Source organism: Aphelocoma coerulescens, chromosome 9, assembly GCF_041296385.1.
Source record: "Aphelocoma coerulescens isolate FSJ_1873_10779 chromosome 9, UR_Acoe_1.0, whole genome shotgun sequence".
In the NCBI taxonomy this organism is placed as follows: domain Eukaryota; kingdom Metazoa; phylum Chordata; class Aves; order Passeriformes; family Corvidae; genus Aphelocoma; species Aphelocoma coerulescens.
Window position 1 is genome coordinate 9,031,725 of NC_091023.1, and position 20,343 is coordinate 9,052,067.

Here is a 20,343-nt window from a genome sequence, read left to right on the forward strand (position 1 = left end):
GCTCAATAATACAGCCATGCTGCAATAGCCATGATTGTCTTAAAAAATCAGAGGGGTATTTGTATTGTTTATATCAGTTTGCACAGTCTGAATGCCTCAGGCTGAGTTTCAAAGGTGAAAACATAATAGCGTTTCACCAAAGAAACCAAATTCACCTGTGTCCTTGGTTAGACCACAACAATATTTCATTTTCATTTGTTTCATTTCTCTTCCTTTGTTAGATCACAAGCTTCAACATTTTGCTTGTCACCCAACCACACATTTGCTTAGTAACACTTGCAACTCCGACTGATTTAAACAGGGTGTACTTTTCCCAACAATTTGTAAATGTCAAATGGTGAAAGAGCAGCAGAAGATTCTGCTTGCAGTATTAAACTTTTCACAGGATGTGTTTCCTTGATATGAAACAGAACAAGTCCTAAATGAAAATTGAACTCTGGGGTGCAGCTTACTCCAGAATAATTTGGCTGCTGTTTTCCTGGGTTTAGACAGCTAAAAATCCAGGTTCATGTTTTTTTCAAAAAATTTAAATCAACTCCATGTTACAGCTCCACCAGTACATTAGCTTATTTTAGACAATCCATATCTACATGAGGCTGTGGAGGCTTAGAAGTTATTTGAGCACTTTTTTTCTTTTGAATTAAACTGAGAGTGGGGATAAAAGAGATATTACAGGGTTTATACCAAGTCAACTTCAAAATCTAACCTAAAAGTAAACTGTAGATACTGCATCAGCCACCTTGCTCACCTGCATGGTTCTGTAGACACACAGTCCTTTAAAAATGTTTTTCTCTCCTTTGTTAATGCCTGGAAGACCCAGACAAAAACAGATGAAATCAGTTTAATAACCATAAACTGGCACAACAGCTGACCTGATTACATGCAGAGTGCTGTCAAATGCATAAAACAAACAAATGGGGATACCAGACCTTCTTCTTCTCCAAAGATTCAGTATTATACTCATGGTAGGTATGGAAAAATTAATGGGGAAGACACAAAAGTTTTTTTAAAGAGCGTCTCTTAAACAGTTAAAAACCAATGTCCAGGTACAGACATAAAAATCCTACAGCTGTAAACAATGTTGTTTCACATTTTCCTTCTACTCTGGAGCAGGATCATGTAAGAATATAACGCTAACAGAAAAGGAAACTCCTTTCATTAGGCAGCTTGTAAATACATACCTGGACACGAGCCTCTGTGAGTTTGGCTCTTTGTGCAAGCTCTTCCCTAGTGTAAATGTCAGGGTAGTGTGTCCTCTCAAAGGCTCTTTCCAGCTCTTCCAGTTGTTCTGCTGTGAAGGTTGTCCTGCTGCGACGCTGCTTTCTTTTTAAAGGCAAATCTGGTTCAGAATCAATGTCAGAGCCTTCATCAGACTGAGGTGCTGATGCTCAAAAAAGAAAAAAAAGGCAAAAATTAGCTTTAGTTAAGGAGAAAGAACAGCAAAATACTAAATCAGTCAATGACATCCTTTCATATGGAGGCTGTCTTGGACCAAAGGCCCCTCAGACACCCTGATTCAGAGCTTGAGGAAACTCAGCAAGAAACAAATCACATACAGCATGAACATGACCCAGGAAGGGGCTACCAACTCTTGCAATCAGCAGTTTATAGAGAAATCAATTGGAAACTCTTTCTGGACTTCACAGACAGCACCAGCCAGATCCCAGCAGCACTGCTTGTTTCCCCTGGCAATCAAGTGAACTCCGGCTACAGCTGAACCCAGAGCTCTAACTGCGAAGGCAGCAAAGCCTCTTCCACTATCTAACCACGTTCACTTTCTCCAGCAAACAATAATGAACCAAAAAGTAGACTTTCAAAGCCAGTCTTCACTTGCATCAGCTGCTGTCCAGGCAACCAGCATTCCTTCTTGCCTGAGTCTTCAGAGGAAACCACCTAAAGAGGGCAGACACTCCCCAGCAATGCTGAAACTGCTTGTTCAATGGAAATACAAGCATCGCTGCTACTACTTCAACAATGCCAAAGAAATTATTGATATAGACATTGATTTAATAGAATCCTTTTAATGTAATATGTTTGGAAGCAAACTGTTTCTCAAGCTCCAGCTAAAACCCCCCACCATGTTCATTTCTACCTATCTTACACTTCCAATTTCACTCAAGCTGTTTGAGCTAATAAATATGCGTGTAAATAATCTGTTTACTTAGAGCACGAGAAACACAAAGTGCTTTTTTGGACAATTCAGCTGAAAAGTTTATTAATTTTTGCACACCAAAAAAAAAAGAACAATTACTGCTAGACCAGTGGCTCTTTTGTGAAAGGTGTCTTCATTTTCCAGACAGCATCAATATCTTGGACCGAGCACACACAGACATAAGGAGAATCTCCTATGGATCTCAGCATCAATATACTGAACAAACATCAACTCCCAGAATCTCTTAATTGCCGTAAAGGTTTGTCGCAAGTAAGACTGGACTAAGAGGTTCTCATTTTTGAGAATATTGTTCTCTAGAACTAAGGAGAATCAGCACAAACATCCTATCCTAAACAGTTCAAGTTCAGTCCTTATTAAACAGGCAATCTAGAGTATCCCAAAATCAACAAAATTAACATTGTCAGAATTAGTGACAAATCCCAAATCTTCTCAGCTGGGGACCCAAGTGACACCTGCCTTCCTCAGCAACTGCCAAGTTACAACCCTCCAGGACGGCTCCATGCTGTCATTCAAGAACAAAAAAAACCAGGGCATTTTAAATATAGTTCCCCGATGTCACTCTCAGATATAAATCACACACCTTAAGCAGTACAGCACTTACTGCCCAGCTAGACTGGTGGAGGAGAGCACACCGGCCACACTACCAGGGTCACTTCGGCTACCACTGCACTCTGCCCTTACCTGGTGTAGTGAGATCTGAAACAGAGCTCAGAAACGTCCGTTTTGGAGACAACTCCTCTGACAAAAGCTGCCTTTTATTGTGTACAATGAGTTTAAAAGAAAAGGAAGTCAAATCCCAAGATGTCAGGAATTCCTTCACTACTCTTTCAGACTCCATATGTACGTGTAGAACTTCAAACATCTACATATCTGCCTATAAAAAGCCAGCTAAAACTGTGCAATTTAAAGGGGATATTTATTGCTAAATTTATGAAGTCCCTCACCAATTGAGTGGGAAGTATCAGGAGACATATAATTAACTTTTTAAAAATATTTTATAAAGACTTAGCAAAATCTTGGGATGTTTCCCTATGCTCTTATTCCTTTCTGCAAGAGAAAGCAGAACTGAAACCCTGACTTCATTTCATTTTCACTTTTTATTTTATTAAGGAGTATATGAAAGGCACAAAGGTAAACCAGTTTAAAAAAAAACCCTATAGTATCTAAGAGTCCAGAACAATATGCATAATCAAGTGCAAGAATTTAAAGAGAACATAATAAAATTAAAGTAGGGAAAAAATGTATATCAAATGAAATTACTTTCATACCTATCTGCTTTCACTGGCATTACCTTTTGCCAGGCCTGGCTGCTATGTGCAGCTTTATTGAAAATGTTGGCTTCTTTAGCCTTATTTTCCCTATGATGTTAAAGTCAGACAAATGTAATCTCAAAGGATAGTTACATGTCTGTACTACAAACTGTACTGGTTTTATTTCTTACAAAGTATTCTTACAAAGTATTACTATCCTCAAGGAAGCTTTTATTCGTATTTTTTGCTATTAAAATACCATTATTAGACTTTTGTATAGCTGAGAAGCCAATCAGTACTGGCTAAGCACAAAAATTGGATGCACCTCAGCCTGTAGACAAGCAGTATTTATTTTATATACGTTAAATAGTCACAGCACATTGCCCTCTCTCTAAGCAGTGTCTCACTAAGAGGACTATTGACTTCAATAATATACAAAGATATTATTCAGCACAGGTAAAGCTGGTGAGATTTTAGCTGGGTTATTTCTACATCCATCGCCTCCACAGACAAAAAACATGTGTATCACTAACCTTTACATGTGTTCTAAGGATCCTAATTTTCCAACACCTCAAGTTATAAATAGAAGAAGGAGACTCAGTGCCCTGGGAGATTCCCTGACTGGACTCCTTGAGATCACCGGAACCCCTCTTACTATACAGCTCAAAATGGGAGAGGCAGCCAACACCACTAGTAGTTGCTGAGTCACAAAGAATAATTTAAAAAGGAATTACAGAATTAAAGAGAAATTATTTGTCCCTTAACTGCTCATGACCTATCTGGTGGCCTAAGGAAGTGCTGCATGCTGATTATCACAACAAATGCAAAACCCCACTGCCCAATGTCACAGGCATTTGGTCACCTGGAGTTCTGCAATCATCCCTTTCCCAAACACTGTAAATAGACACATCGAGGCAAAAACCGAACAACAAAATGACACACAAGAGGTCATTCTGTGGGCTGTTCTTGCTCTCAGCAAGACATTTCATTTGAATAATTAAATAACAATAACATGACAACCATTTAAAGCCCATGCATTAGGGCTGCAACACAGTGCACCTGACAGAGGCAGGCAGAGAGGTTATCTTGGAGAGGTTATCATCCTCTGACCCTGGGAAGCACAATTTCTCTGGCTGCTCTTCACGCACCGTTACATTTTTTAATAACATATTACACAGCCTCTTCCACCTAGTGTAACAGCCAGAATGAATTGTCTAGCCATGGATCTCACTAAAATAAGGACAATGAAAAAAATTAAAACCAGCAAAGGTCAGGGAGGCTTCTGGTAGCTCTTTATTAGCTAGCTACCCTCCACACATCCATCTTCTCTGTTCTTTATTTAATCAAGATTAATTTCACAGGGTCTTCCCCCTTGCACCACCCCAGCTCCAGGGCTCACTGGGGTGTCCATTCTGGTGGCCCTGGGGCTCATTGGGGTGTTCATTCTGCGGGCTGTGGAGCTCTCAGGGCAGCCCCAGGCCTGGGGCTCATTGGGGTGTACATTCAGTTGGCTGTGGGGCTCACCAGGGTGTTCATTCTGCCAGCCCTGGGGTGCACAGGGTAGCCCCAGCTCTAGGGCTCACCGGGGTGTTTATTCTACTGGCTGTGGGGCTCACTGGGGTGTTCATTCTGCGGGCCCTGGGGCTCACTGGGGCAGCAGTGGCTGCCAGCGCCCGTCTGATTCTCGCAGCCATCCAGGCCAAGGCGAGGCGAGGCGAGTGACCTCCTCGTGTTTGCTCGGGTGCAGGCGAGGGGAGTGCAGCGGGGCCGCCACCCCCACACAAACCCACAGCAAATGACAAATGACACTTTCTCTTTGTGATCTTTGGGATTTTTGTTGACTTATTTGGAGGCTTTTGTTGGGTCCTAAGAAATGGCCTGTGGCTGAGGCCTATTGGGCCGATTTCCACGCTCCATCTGTGGTATCCATCAGCGGGGCCTTTGCCCGCATTCAGGGCTCTGACACCTGCCTGGCAGGATGCAGGAGGCACAAAGGCGGCTGCCGTGGAGGCGGGGGTGGCGGGCTGGGGGGCTGGGGAGGGCAGCCCGGGTGAAGGGGATACTCAGCAGGGGTTAATCCAGCTCCCCCTCCCCAAACCTCTGCACCTGGAGGCGTCCCTCCAACACTGCCTCTTCCCACCAGAGGTAGGGGGCTCAAACACAGCCCTCCGTCACACTGCAGGGGAATTAAGGAGGAAAGGGAAGGAGAGCAGCAGAACTGCCCCAGGATGGGGGTGTCAGAGGCACCCAAGGTGCTCCCCAAACACACCTCTGGTGCTGACTCCCTGCAATGGCCAGGAGCAGGGCATTCCTGCCTGGATCCTTGTTTGTGTTGGGGTAGGCTTTCAGCAGCTGGCTTTTAACAGTCAACAGGATAGAAACACACCAAGCATCCTTTTCTTCCTCAAAATAAAGTCCACAGGAAGATAGAACAACATCCTTATTTTGTGGTAACAGCCCTCTCTCTCCCTCCCTCTCAGCAGTTCTGTTTAGGGGCAGGCTCTTATATCCATACAAAATATAATGAAGACTCTAGAGCACCTCTCTCCCTCACAGCACATCAGCCCTTCATTTTTCTGTGTTTGCCTGGAGAAACATGACGCCAAGCGCCCCCTCTCCTCCTCCTCCTCCTCCCAAAACCTCACTGTCACAGCAAGGAGCCATTAAAAAGAAAATACTCCCTGCCAGGTCTGTGCTAATCAAACCAGGACAAATAAACTCTGACACTCAACAACTCCCCGAGTGCCTGCAGCCCGGGGAGGAGACTACAGATTAGTTATGAATATGGCAGGCAGCAGGGGATGAGCTCAGGGGTCCCGAGTCACCCCACAGCCACCTGTGAGCTCTTTAGACACCACAACTGAATGCCGTGTTTATCTAAGATAAAGCATGCTTCAAGCAACAGAAGAGCACCCCTAAATTTTAGGTTCTGGTGCTCCCACCAAAGCACTTTTGGGCAAGGTTACTGAGACTCAGGGCTGCAATTTTACCCAATTCAGTGTTCGTTTTCTGTGCTTCACCATCCATGGGGTAAGAAGACAGAAGGGAGATTTTGACACCCCAAGTTTTACCCTATTAAGTCACAGCCCAAAACTTGTTATCAACTGGACTCCTTTTCTTTGAGAGGAAAAACAAAAGCAAATTTCAAGAAACAAAGAATGAAACAAGCATCCACAAAAGATTTCTCAGACGAGTTATGATAAAACATGCTAATGCTGTTCCATGCTTCTCTTTTCCTATTATAAGTGAAAATTTAGGATGGGCAAATATATAAAGAAATTCTCAACCTTGCTAAAAACAGCACAGTACTTAGTACCATGTGAAGTACCCACAAGTAGTAGAATTGCTTTTAACCAGTTCTACTGGCATTTTGACTATGATATATCAAAGAAGGAAAAATGAAACCAAAGAGAAAGCCTCTGTTCCAGACAGGAATATCGCTCATCTAACAAGGATTAAGTCACACTTCAATTACTCCTTTGAAAACCACTGCTATTTGTAAAGGGCATACTTACAAAAAAAAATTGTAAATGGCTTTTTTTAAACTCCACAGGCACTTTAAAAAAATCTGCAGTGAGAGAATGAGAGAAATGTTGAGAAAATATGGTGCTATTTAAGTAAACTCATTAATAAGTACAATCAATCCATTGCTGGAATTAGAAAAGAACAAGCCCATATCCTGTGAGCTCTAAGCTGGAAAGTCAGCACAGAAAGGAAACAACCACCACTGCAGTGATAAAAGTGATCTTCTTGAGAGAAATGGATGGTATTTTTATTTGGTTTGGGCTGATTCATATAGAGAAGTGTGCTTTGTATGGCAAAGTGAAAAGGAAAACAGTAGCTGCAGTAAAAGGAAATGGCCAACGGTGACTTTTATTTACAATTACCAAGAGACAGGCTATTATTGACCATATGTGCCACAATCGCCCTCCTTATCATGGGTTGGCCATCATGTCCACTGGGAGCTGTTAATGAACTGGGTAATTGAGCTGCTGACATGTGTTACCAAAACAAAACAATAGGAAGAAGAGACAAATGAACATTTTATTTGCCAATCAGAGTAGGTTCCGCTTTTCAGAGGACTGTGCCTAAGTAAGTGGCTGAATACATAAAACAGTGCATTGAAGGCAAGCAGATGCATGCACAATAATGGTTAACTGACAGCCTATGGCCCATCTGTGCTTAACATTTTGTTAAAGAAATTACTTGACTTGCTAAAGAGACAAATCATACAGCTGCCCCAAGTGCTGCATTATAAGAGATAAATCATTAGCTAAACTGTTTCATGCTTAAAATGACAATGCATATTAACAGTTATGCAGGGACATTTTGTCAGCACAGCTTGATGCAGTTATAAGTGACAAAAAATGTGACAGCTCATAGCTATTCAGTGATTTCAACTTAGAAGAGAATGACAACACTGTGAAAACAATTTCACTGCACAAACAATAGACAATTCACAGGCTCTTCTTTTTTAAAAATGTATTTAATTTTTTTTTGAATGATGAAATAATATGGAAAGAGAAAAAAATGCCCAGTGTCTAACTGTTCTGCACCATTAATCTGCTAGCATGTACTTCATTCAAAACCACAGAGCATCAAAAAGGAACACATTCCATTTTAAATATCAAAGACTGCATCGCCAGCACTAAGAATAAATGGCTAATTCTCAACTGTGCATGAAAGGATAAAGAATTTCTAGAGTGAAAGGAAGGGAAAAGGAAACTGCAAATACAACTACAAAAATCTCTTCTTATTCCCCCACCTTCTTTGCCAAAAAGAGATTTGCTTTGTTGATACAAGTAATGCTAAAGTACTTAACAGCTTTTCATATGGGTCTGATCCCAACTTTCACCGCTGTAAATTTGCACTGGGGGATCATTATTATTATTATCATTGTCATTATTATAATTATTAGCATTATTAACATTACATTTTACATTGAAAACTAAATATAAAGGAACCGCAGTTAGCACTTGCATCCTGTGGTCCAGGGAGTACACACACATGCATGTGTACAGTCCAGGGACCACACCCAAGGGAAGGCAAAGAGGAAGACCAATCTCCTGGACCAGATTTACCTGAACAGCTGGATTATCAAAAAAAAAAAAAAAAAAAAAAAAAAAAAAAAAAAAAAAAGTGATTTGGTAAAAGTCATGTAACCTGTGGGAAATTTCCCTGCGGTTTCAAAAGCTGATATTCACATAAGGGTTAGCTCAGGTTTGATGACTAAATAAAAATTAAATTGCTACAGTTTTCCCCACAAAGCCAAAACTGCCTCGCTGACTGTGTAGAGTTTCCACTCACTGGCCTCAGAAGATTAGTCTGCTATTTCTACTGGTATACGAGCAAAGCTGGATCCAGGCAAGCTTTGACCCTTGCTCAGTCTCTCCCACCCTTCCCAGCAGATCCAGGGAGAGCCCAGCGAGAGGGAGCCGGCACTGCGCTAACCCGGGCACGGCAGAGCGCTGCGGCACAGAGCGCACACTCGGGGGCTGTCCCCAGGCTGGGAGTCACCCCGGGCCGGTCCCCCGAGCGCAGCCCGGCCACTCCGAGCAGCTCTACAAAAAGCGGCGTCAAAAGCACAGCTCCTTGTTTTTCACCGGGAGCTCACGAGTGCCCACGTCTGGGGATTTTTCCAGCCCTTCCCACAGGGAGCATCCCTGTTAGCGCTGAGAACACGAGTACTGTATTCAAGTATTGCAACATCTTGTCTGTTCACTTACAAATACTAGGACATTTCAAGGAAAAACTTCCGGAGAATTAAAAAACTTTGTATCCTAAACTTAAAAAAAGGTGAAGGAAACTAAATACACAAATCCAAATGAGGTTTTCTCCCAAGAAACTTTAGGAATTTGATATTTTAGGTGATATTTTAATATGACAGGGAGACTTAGGAGGAAAGCTAGATCTCTCTTGCAGAAATCCCTGAACATACTAAGAAAGGATTGGCATCATGTCTTCAAGCTGATATCAGCTGATGGAAGAGCTCATTGGTAACAAATTAAGACTGAAAACATTGGGTATCCTGGGAGATGGAATTTGTCAGCTGAGAAATTAAATAAAGCAAATGAAGGAGTCTCTGGACAAATAACGAGACTGTATTAGTGAGTTGAAGCACTGCAAATAATTGAGTTGTCAGCAATTTTCAATTGTGTAAGGCAGTGTGGATTTTTCAGAAGAAAAAAATAATCTATAAATTATATTTTCCACAATCCTTTGCAACAACACCATGCAAACAGAACTCCTAAATTTATATGAGCTGAGCAAACTACTGGGCATACCAAGATGGGAAGAGCATTTTTCAACAACAGCTTTGCATTTCTTCACTGATTCCACTTATAGTACTGCCAAAATATTTTTGAAGAAAACAGAAACTGTACAGATGGCTAAAGTAAAAAAAATTGAAAATGTTTTAATAAACTTCCTATTTGTCTCAATTAGTTCTAGCATCTGAATTAATAACATTCTTGATTCCAAACACTGGCAGAGCAAGCTGTTGTAGATAGCTTCATCTCCATGTCATGATTACACTCCTCAAAGTCTCAGTGGGAAATCAAGTTTATCATCTCTTCTTAAACCCACAGCTGCAGCTGGACCACCCCTCAAGTCCCTTTAACCCACTGCAGAGGTACACTGAGTTATATGACCAACTCTATTTATCACTTTCAGGACTTGGAATGGCCAAAATATTTCCAGACTTTTTTTTTCTTAAACAGAATATTTGATTTTGTCATTGAATACACACACTTTCCTCTAGAAATCACTTAACCTTGCATGAGACTTTTGTAAGAGAAAACTAAAAGTACTCTTTTTTTTCCTCTGCTTTTCAGATTTCAGTCAATTAGAATAGCTTATATTTTTCAGCAAATATTTTTTCTCTGATTGGTTTTCCAAGACACTATTTACTCCTGCCAAATACTTCTTTTCCAGCCAAAGCTGTAAGTAACTCTAGGTCACTTCCATCACAACTACATAAGAATTGGGGTGCTGACCTCAAAATCCATCATCTTCTGTCATGAAACCTAGTCCTAACAGAGTATTGAGCCCTCCAGTCCCACTGGTCAAAGACAGCCCCTGCCTTTATGGTTGTTCCAGTGTTTGGGATAAAAGGACCCTACAACGGGATAGCAACAGGGTGCTCAGTACCTCTTTGTGTTACTTCCTGTGGGGTTTCTCATTCCAGTCCCTGCCTTGGGTGCCGGCATGGGGGGGGTGCAGGACTCTGTGCTCAGAATTTCCTGAAGCACACAATGCTGTTTCATTCATTAAAGCGCCTGTGATGCTGTTACAGTAATTACCTTGAGTCCATCCAAGAGCTGGTCACCTGCAGATGCTCCCTTGTTCCTCACCCTGTGAGGTTTGCACACCCATGAGTTCCTGGCATCATCCTTTAATTACACTTCCTGGGGACTGTCTCCTACCAACATCACAAAAGCTATTGGAGCTCACAGACATCACCTGACCATAGCACTGCCAAAATACAGACACTAAACAAACATGAGAAAATAAAGCACACACAGAGTGCTCTGAGGACATGGACCCTGGCTTGCTAATAACGAAGCAAGGTATACAGCTTGCTATCTGCTCCAAACACGGGAAGCTTAATTTCCAAAGAAAACTCACAATTTTTCAGTTCAATAAGAAAAACAGAATAAAGCCCTGCACCAGCTGACCTCAGAGCAGTCAATGAAAGGGAATTATGGGCTGTGCTGGTCTGCAGCCAGCCCCCCAGCACCTTTATAGCATGGAAAATGTGCCAGCTGGGAGTCACTCTGGATCCAGTCTCTACACCACAGACATATGTAATTCCCATACATTTGCTCTCATTTACTACTTGTTGACAGATGCTGATAAATGTTCTTGAAAACCTCCGAGAACAATGGTTACTGGTGAATGCCTAATGGTAGAGATGTCAAAAATTATTTGACTAAATATACACATACTTAATATCACCAGCTCTGAAACCTTTACACATATTAACCTATTTATAACTGTCTCTCTAAATTACTAGCAGCCCCAAAAACTGAAAAAGTAACTCTGCACCAAATTTAGTGAGAAACACACTGGCTTCTCTTAACTATTCACCATATGCATACAGCAGAAGTGGCAGAATGCCTGTTGATGAGTCCTGTAGGCTTTCCTTGGACACTAACATTACAAAACACATTTTCACTCATTTCCTTTTTTCCCCTTCCCACAGTGTCCCTACAACATAAGCATCCAGAATTGCAATGACTTAAAGTGAAGTGATTGTGTAAACAGAGAATATTTAAGTGATATGTAAGGTACAAAGCCACACATACTATAACTCATTTGCTCCTTGCCATTTCCAAAGAAAAAGACTCTGAAGAATCTAGTTCTACATTCCCGGTATTAAATGCAAATCACATTGTGTCAGTGGTCTTTGGATCCAGCCTCTAGACTCAGATGCAGCCCTCAACCACCCTCAGGCATCAGGAATGTCCACACTCAGAAGACACTAGGTTTTAAATTTAGTTCCTTTTACCCAAGCAGGGAACCCACTGAAACTGCCTGTGGGTTTTTTTGGAGCATGAAGAGCAGCTCATTTTTAGATGATCTCCCACACACTGAAAATCAATGGTTTCATTAAAACTGATGGTTTCACCCTCCAGAAATAGGGCAAATTCTCAAAGATAACAGTGAAAGTGTCCCAAATCAGATTTGCAATATTTAAAATTAGGGGGGAAAATTGCCAAAATGCAAACAGATGAATCCAGAAAAGTTAACATGCAGTTTCTTAGCTACAATCTTTCATCTCTGTAAGATCAGCTATCTTAAATTGTTAGGCTGTAGGGTTAATTGATAGCATCTATTTAAAGGTTCTCTCTGTTTCCCCAGAGGTCCTCAACATTTCAGGGGGAAGCAGGAGAAGATCTGGGAGAAGCTTTATGTCAGCTATAAAAATCCTGGCTCCTGTTTCATCTTTCCTTCCAGTGCTCTGGCACCACACAACAGAGTTCTTTTATTCTTCAACTTGTACACAACTTAGAGCACCACAGCCTGAAAAGATTCATACATGCAGTGCTGGGTACCCAGGAACATCACAAGTGAGAGTCCTAATAGCTCCATCACAAAACATGCAACAAGAGAGCTTTCTTGGGTGGGAATAAAAGTAGTTCTCCTTGTTTCTAATTTCTCCCGAAAACTTCATAATATTCTAGAATATTCAAAAACAAGAGGGCTTCTCCAAAGCAGACTCTCCAGAGTGCTTGGCATTTTCCTGCCACTGTATGAAAACATAACAGGTCCTAAAATGGGAGCTTGAGCATCTCATCTTGTAAATCCAGTCTGAAAGAGAAATACCTCCATGATCAGTACTGGAAGAACAGCAACCACTAACACAGAGCTCGCCCTCCCTGCCTATGCAAACAGGCAGAACATATTTTGCTGGGCTTTTCTAGGAAGCTTAGAAAAGACAAGCATTCAAACCCAACTGAATTTCAGCAAAAACCATGCTCTTTCTTTTTATTTGACAGCAAATTTTTAAAATGCTAATTTTTTTCTTCAATTCATACCCTATGGATTGTGAGATGCAATTCTCTGTCTGCTTTAGGTCAAACCCTGCTGAGAGCCACATCAAAGTGGTTAATACAGATTAGGAAGTCAAAACTTGGCCTGCAACCCAGCCGGACAGAGCCCGACAGAGGGGCCTGACAGATGCCCCAGATGCGTCCAGGGGGAGCCTGCCAGAGTGAACTCTGCACAATAGCAGAGAGACAGAAAAGAATAAAAGCTGCACACTGCCAGCCAGCCTCCTGTGTCCGCAAAGGAAAACCGAGATCAACAGAGAAACCAGCTCTTGGCAGCTTTTCTAAGTGGCTTCCTTTTTATTGTTAGACAAGCAGGACAGGGAGATCCAGGGTCCCAGGTTCAATAATGCCCAAGGGGATCACAAACCACAGAAACAAATGCAAGAGGGCTACTTTGTGAGGGTAGTGGACTTTTTGCCTTCATCTACTGTTGGCCAAGTAATCAGTAACTCCAATACCTCTGTCCCTGGTAGCCCACAAATGTTGTGCCGTTGGGCTCACAGCAGAAGCCTAGAACATTCGTTGTCTCAACAGACACCAAATGAGACAGGAATTCTAGAGGAGCTTCACTGCTGTGACAGCTTGGCAACATCTGCTGCAGTTTGGGTACCAGTGACCGGAGACCACTGCTCATCACAGAGCTCAAGAGCCTCCATCTCTGCTTAAAAGTCTGTGCACCTTCATGTGCTTACATCATTAGGTCCTTTTCACAGAGAAGTCCCAAGATTTGTGTTGATGCAGCTCCCAGCACGGCGGCAGTCCGTGAGCAGGGCTCCTGTTTACCATAGCAATACAAATAACAACAAGTGGCTGAGTGACAGATGGCCTGGAAACATTTCTGATGTTTTCAGTGACAATTACCTATTCAGACACCCCAGTCAGACTTTCCAAATCACAGACTAAGGGCAGCTGCCAAACAACATTTTACAAACAACTTTGACCCAGGCTGTGTTCTGATGAACACTCACTTAATTCTAACATATATGATCACATATAAATGGATTAACCAATATGTGCAGTGGATAACTTCACAGTGAATGGTCAGATTGGGATCTTCAAAGAAGAGCCTGCATCTGTCATTAAAATTAAATAACAGTCATGCTGTTCTGCTCAGGTACCAGAATCTGTATTACCAAAATCCTTGCACTTTTTTGAAAGTCTCCTTCAACTCAAAAATTGTTTTGCAAAATTCAAACATCCAAAGGGGCTTTTTTTCCAATTTGACTGCTCAGGAAAAGAGTTTGCATAAAGTGTCTCAATCCAAACAACATCTCATCCAAGCTCCCATGCTTTGTTTCGCATTTTTAATCCCATACTACTTGGAATTATTCCTATACTCTTCTGTATAAGACATAAAACCACTAGAAGTGCCACTAAGATTTTTTTTGATCCGGATCTAACCCAAGAAACTTAATTACACCCAGGGTCTGTGTAAGGAAGGGTCTAGACCATCTTCTGTCCAACTTGCAGCAAGTGGGACATCATTGCCTGCCTCAGAACACATTTAACTAGAAAGACAAAAATCAAGCATCTTTGCCTCCAGGAATGTTGTTGCATTGGAGACTTCAATTTTCATTATAATCTGGGACCATCAAGGTTCAGTAGGAGGTTTGTGATCTTTCTAAGCAAACCTGGACTTCGTTTTGAATTAAAAATGGGCGTATTTATGGTTTTGCATCAAAGTCATGTGAAATGTCTGGTTTTGCATGGATTCAATTAGAGACAAGCCTAAGGCACAAAAAGTTCAGATCCGGATCAGGATCCAGACCCACCCAAAGCTGAGGGACATTTAGACTGAGGGACTTGGTTCTTGTCCATCTCCAATTCCAGCATGAAAATCAGGTGGGACTCACTTTCAGCAAACCCCAGGTCCTCCCCAGATTTTTGCAGCTTTTCCAGCTTGGCATGTCAGCAACAGCAGGAGGGTTCCTATGACTTCTGATGGGATCTGAAACCCATAAGACACTGTTTGAGTCCCTGCAAACCAAAACCATGGCATCTTCCCAGCTCTCACAATTAAGCTTTAAGCCATAAGAAAAAAAGAAAAGCCAAATTAACAGCCCTATTGACAGTTTTATAGACCCCTGAGGGCTCTGCCTACATCCAAAGACAGTGGGGCTTTTCTAAATTAAAGTGAATTAGCAATCAAGTTCCTAAGAAGGATTCATTTAATAAATTAAAGGGCAGAATTCAAAACAATTTCAAAAGTAATCCCTTGGCCACAAATCATTCTCTGTACAGTGGAAAAATGGAACATTGTCATTCTGATGCTTGTCTTAATTGGCATTCAGTTGTTTTCCTCTTTTAAAGTAATTGTTTATTATTTTAGTGGGCACCATCTTGTAGTAAACTAATGTTGCCATAAGCTTCTTTAGGAACATGATAAACTCCTAATTCTGTCTGATAAATTCAAGTTCTTATTTGGTTAATTTTTGCAATCAGAATCAGGGAGAAAGAATTAGAAGTAAATTTGACCCTGCTGAGCCACTGAAGGAACCAAGATTCCCACAGTCCTCCTTAGCCTTCGAGTCCACCAACACACTGAACAAACTTTTTGGCTTTCTGAATTGTGCACCACACATACAACATGGTTTCAGGAGTCTGTTCCCATGAGGCAGCTCACATTTTTTAACAAAACTATGTCAGTACCAGGCTCTAGCACAAAGTATTTTACAGAGTTTGAACTCTCAGTTTAGAAGTACAGATATTCTCACAAAGTTAAATTCAACCCCACAAATTTCCTGAGTGCTTATATCAAACTCAATGCAGCTACCATTAAAAGTGATGACTTACAGACTCCCAAAATGCCATTCCCTTTAATGTGATTTCCTATGGTAACACGCAATTCACGGGAAGACCTTTACACCTATTTAGGAACAGGCAGACTTTCAAATTAACTTTGGCGGAGCCATGACAGATTATACCAGCAAAGGTTCAGCTGCTCTGCCATTTGGGTATGTTTCCAGTTGATGTCATTTCATGCTTTCAGACCATTGTTGCAACTTGGTGAGAAAGGGAATATTTGCCCTTCTCCTCATATCACATTTCTCCTTCCAAGCTTTCTCCCCCGCCTTCCCGATTCTGTGCTAGCAGGAAAAAAAACCAAAATCTAGTTAAAGGCTTTTGTGGAAAATGGAAAGAGAGAAGGAATCATTTGTTGTCTAGAGGAAGAGGCATGTGGTCATGGCACTCACTCAGGATGCTCTGGAGTAGAGACCAACTGGAGTCTGTCAGACCAGTAACTCCTTCTCCATTTCCACTCTTCAAAAGGTCCAGTGAGTGCTTGAAAGAAGACAGATCAAAACCCAAACAAATAAAAATCCAACACACACCCCCAAATAAGCCCCAAGCATTTGAGTTTGACTCTCCCACACTCCAAATACCCAGTAGAGGGTAGTTACACAGATGAAGTGGAGGAACTTGGAGGACCTAGAGAGTTTTGCTTACAGCTTTTACCTCAGTGCCACGGAAACACATTCCTTCCCCAACGCAGGGATATGCTCTGCTCACAGCAGACAGGACAGGCACTTTCTCCCCTACTCCCAACCAGGAATTCTATCTGGAGTCAGGAAACTTCTCCTAGAAATATGAGGTGCTCCCAAAAAAAGTCAGTTTTCTCCAGCTGCCAAGGTCCAACAGGAAAAGCATTCTGTCTAAAAAACATCAAAGTTTGACTGTTACAGCTCAAGGGTTTTTCTTAAGACTTTCCCTATATATTTTACCAACACAAAATTCAGAAATATTTACTGAAAGACAGAATTAAGAGACTGGAACTCTTCTGTTATAACTGCAGTGAAGAGCAGCGAACACATGACTGTTTTCCCAAGCATGCCAAGGCTTTCCATTATGCTGATGTCTCTGGAGCCCAACGTATGCACTAAACGCACAATTCAGGTCTACAATATTCACACTATACAAGTAAAAGTCCAACAGATAATCTCTTTTCCATCACCTCTTGTCACACTGGTTCCCAGAAATACTCAGTTATCATTGCACATTATATTTTAATCGCCATTCAATGCAAACATAATGGGCTTTAGTGAACAGTCATATTTATTATTCCTACAACTATGCCCTTCTCTTCCCCTCCAAAGCATAACCAAAGTTGCACCGTTCAAACACATCTCTTTAGAAAGTCAGGCAAAGTGCCTCCTAAAGGCATCAGAAAAACAGTTTTTAAGAGCACCGTATTCCATTTTTTCTTTTTTTTTGGCTTGTTTCAATGGGGAGCATCTTAGCGTGGAACTAAAATAAGTCAACATCACGAAGCACAAAAGATTGCAAGGATTTTCTGCAGCATGGGCTTGTCAAAGCAAGTAGGCAGCCTTTGTGTGCTCCGGCACAGCAGGAGCATTCCTCCAGGTCTGAGTGGCGGAGCGCCCCCGGCCACGGCTGCCCTGGGCGCCAGGGTTCCCACACCCAAGGCGGTGGGAAGAGGAGAAAGCAGAGCTGCAGAAGTAGCGTTGTAAATGGGATGAACTGGTCAACACGCTTCTTAGGAAATCCATGGCTTCCAGGAAGAATCATGTGGAAAGATTTACAATACCTTCACATCAAAGGGTTTGACATTGGCTATACTGGTCCTTTCAAAAGAAAGACATGTCTGTCCCCTATAGCATCAACTCTGACTCAGGCAAGAGTGCAAAGACATTGCTGAGAGTCCTGCATGTCCATACAAAACTAAGTTTTAGCTTTGGATTTCAAAAAGAACCAAACAAAAAACACTACCAAGAGTAACTGAAATAAAATTCCTATTTTCCTTTGCTCCATTAAGGACGCTCAGTTTAAGTCTTAATCTTGCAAACTGCTCTGATAAATTGCCACTTTTTCACAGTTAAAACTTCACATTTCTATTTCCCCTTTACACCTTGCGCCAAGGCAGCTTTAAGGATAACGCCTGTGTTAGGAGCATGAATGGATGACCCTTCCGTACACACTGACCCAAAGATAAACTTTGACCTGATGTTTGCTAATAACACTTCTTCTTAAGATGCCTTGTTTCTTTTATGAACTACTGCTTGACTCTAGGATCTAGAAGCTGACATGCATTAATATACATCTCTGGGTGCCCTTTGACTTGGCCATCAAGACCCTTTGACCCCAGACTTGATTCCTAAACCCTGTCAATTGTTTGCAAGTGGAAAAAACTTATTTTCTAGTCATAATTAATTTTAGACATGTTTTATTAAGGATTTCTTGCCTCTTTTTAAGTTGTTGTTATTTGAATTTGGGTATACTGGATGTTTACTTCATTTAGTGGGCTTCCAGATTTAAAAAAAAAAACCTAAAGATACTCCTTTAGAATTTAATCTTTTGTTTCCAAGCTTTGTAAAACTCCCAGTAACACTCAAGTGCTTTAACATTACAAAAAACCTCCCCATGAATGATAATATAGTCTAAAAAGCCTCCTTTCGTGCTTTTCAGATTCATCTGTGTATTTCTGCAACTTCACAACTTTTTTCAGATCACTTTATGGCATTTTTCAGATTCAGTCCCGGAGCCATAAAAGCCAAAGGCAAAACTTTAATTGATTCCCATGTCAGCAGGATCCAGCCTTTGGACTGAGGCACTCAGAACCACTTTCTAGCTAACACTTGGCGTTTTTAGACCAAATTCTTGGAAGAAGTTTTAGAGTCTACAGCAAAAAAACAGGTACATTTATATTTGCGTCTATTCCTACCCTTTGTACCCTCTGTTCTTGCAGCCATACACACACACTATGCACTAAAAGGAGAGGATGAGGAGCCCACTGCCAGCCCACCCCCGCCAGCACAGGCGTGCTGCTGCTTCCTGGTACATTCTGAGTTGGAAATTTCTAATTCCTGGAATCATGTTACATTATGGCAGGAATTGCTGCACTTCTGCCTGTTTTACATCAGGCCTGAGAGATTGCACAAAGGGAATGAATGCTTTCCAGTGCTTAGATGATGTATCGAGTGTACATCACACACACAGCACTGCAGCAATCAGCGTCTGGGAAGGAACACCAGCAACTAAAAGGCCTCCAGTCTCAAGGAGAAGCACTGGGAAACAGCAAATGAGGGGTTTTAGCAAAGCAAAGCAACTACCCCTTATTTTTGTTCAGAAAATGCAGTACAGCCTCAGCAATTACGATGTTATATTCTAAGAGCTGGCCCTGTTTTCTTGCTAGGAAAAAATATTTCCCAAAAGCTCTGAGAAAAAAGCAGCCTAAAATTAAGTTTTGCATTTAAAAAGCTAAATCCACATAGCACAAACCAACACTCACTGAAGATATCAAAGACCAGGAACACATCAGCACTTGCACCAACAAGGATAAACAGGCACCAGTTTCAAGGAAAAGATGCTCAGGTTCTACCTCTTGCTGCACAGGTAAATCAGACTTCAGCTTAGTTGGGTGGTAGAATAGCCAGGTAAGAAATTTTGTGCTTTCCAGCATCCCACTACCCCCTGAGAGGTGCATCCCAAGCACCCACCCCACATCTCAGGTCCACAGGCTGACAACCTGGGAATGGGCCAGGGCAATGTCCAGCCTCAAAGCACACTCACCTCATGGACAGAGGGGACTCAGTCACACACAGCATCTAGGAAACTCTACCAGGCAAGCAGCACTAATCAAGGGTTGGGGTTTTTATTAAATCCTTATGCATGTCTGAGAAGACCTAAAATGCTCTTTCCTGTTTCCAGAAGAGAATATACCCCAAACAGTGTGGGGTTTGGAGTAGTCTTCTCAGGGTTTGGGGCTTGATAGCTCCCTTGGATCAGGCAATTGGACTGATTTCTGTAGGACAAAACCATGAGTAGAGACAACTGCAGCAAAGAAAGAAAACCTGTTCCAAGCAAGGCATCCGTCCCACCAACGCATGCTGCAGCCAGGGCTCACTTGGTTTGAAACCAAAATCTTAGGAGGAAACAAAGCTCCCTGAAACTCATGCAAATGAGATTTGGTCAGATATCCCAACTTTCCAAGTTTCCACAGAACAGGGTGTTCAAACCCCAAGTGGTTTGCTGTATGTTCAGATAGTAGATAACACACATCATGGGACTTCAGTGCTTTCTGTTTCCTTTTCTCAGCTCAGGTGACTCCATCCAGCCATCCTTCTTTTGCTCTGGTCACAACCTGAAGACTATTGCCTCCTTTTGCAGCCCTACACTCCCAATTTTACCTTGGCAGAGGCTATTAAACTGGAATTCTATCCAGCAGGAGAGGGAACCACCCCTCTGGGACATGCACTGACCTTCCTTGCTTTGGGCAAATACAGCTACCCCAGGGAGTGAGAACAGTGTACTTTCCGTCTGCAGCGGAAGAAAGAAGTTTAGATAATATTTGAAACAGCTTAAAATCAGAGAGAGATATGATGAAAACAGTCCAGCTAGCCAACTACAC

General features: G+C 41.9%; 1 protein-coding gene and 1 long non-coding RNA gene across 4 annotated transcripts in view; both read right to left on the reverse strand.

Annotated features, from left to right (window-relative positions):
• The window catches only part of PAX3 (paired box 3), a 74,892-nt gene that overhangs the window by 23,415 nt on the left and 31,134 nt on the right, over positions 1-20,343 (reverse strand). For 2 of the 3 annotated variants that reach the window (XM_069024717.1, XM_069024719.1), the window contains exon 5: positions 1,182-1,387. In XM_069024717.1, the coding sequence (XP_068880818.1) occupies positions 1,182-1,387 (206 nt within the window). The remainder of the gene's footprint in view (positions 1-1,181; positions 1,388-20,343) is intronic. The other variant, XM_069024718.1, reaches the window with a different exon arrangement.
• On the reverse strand, positions 15,506-16,617 carry LOC138114813 (uncharacterized). Its single transcript, XR_011152818.1, has 3 exons — positions 16,434-16,617; positions 16,172-16,259; positions 15,506-16,058 (listed from the first exon to the last, which is right to left on the reverse strand). It is a non-coding gene; the product is annotated as an uncharacterized lncRNA (long non-coding RNA).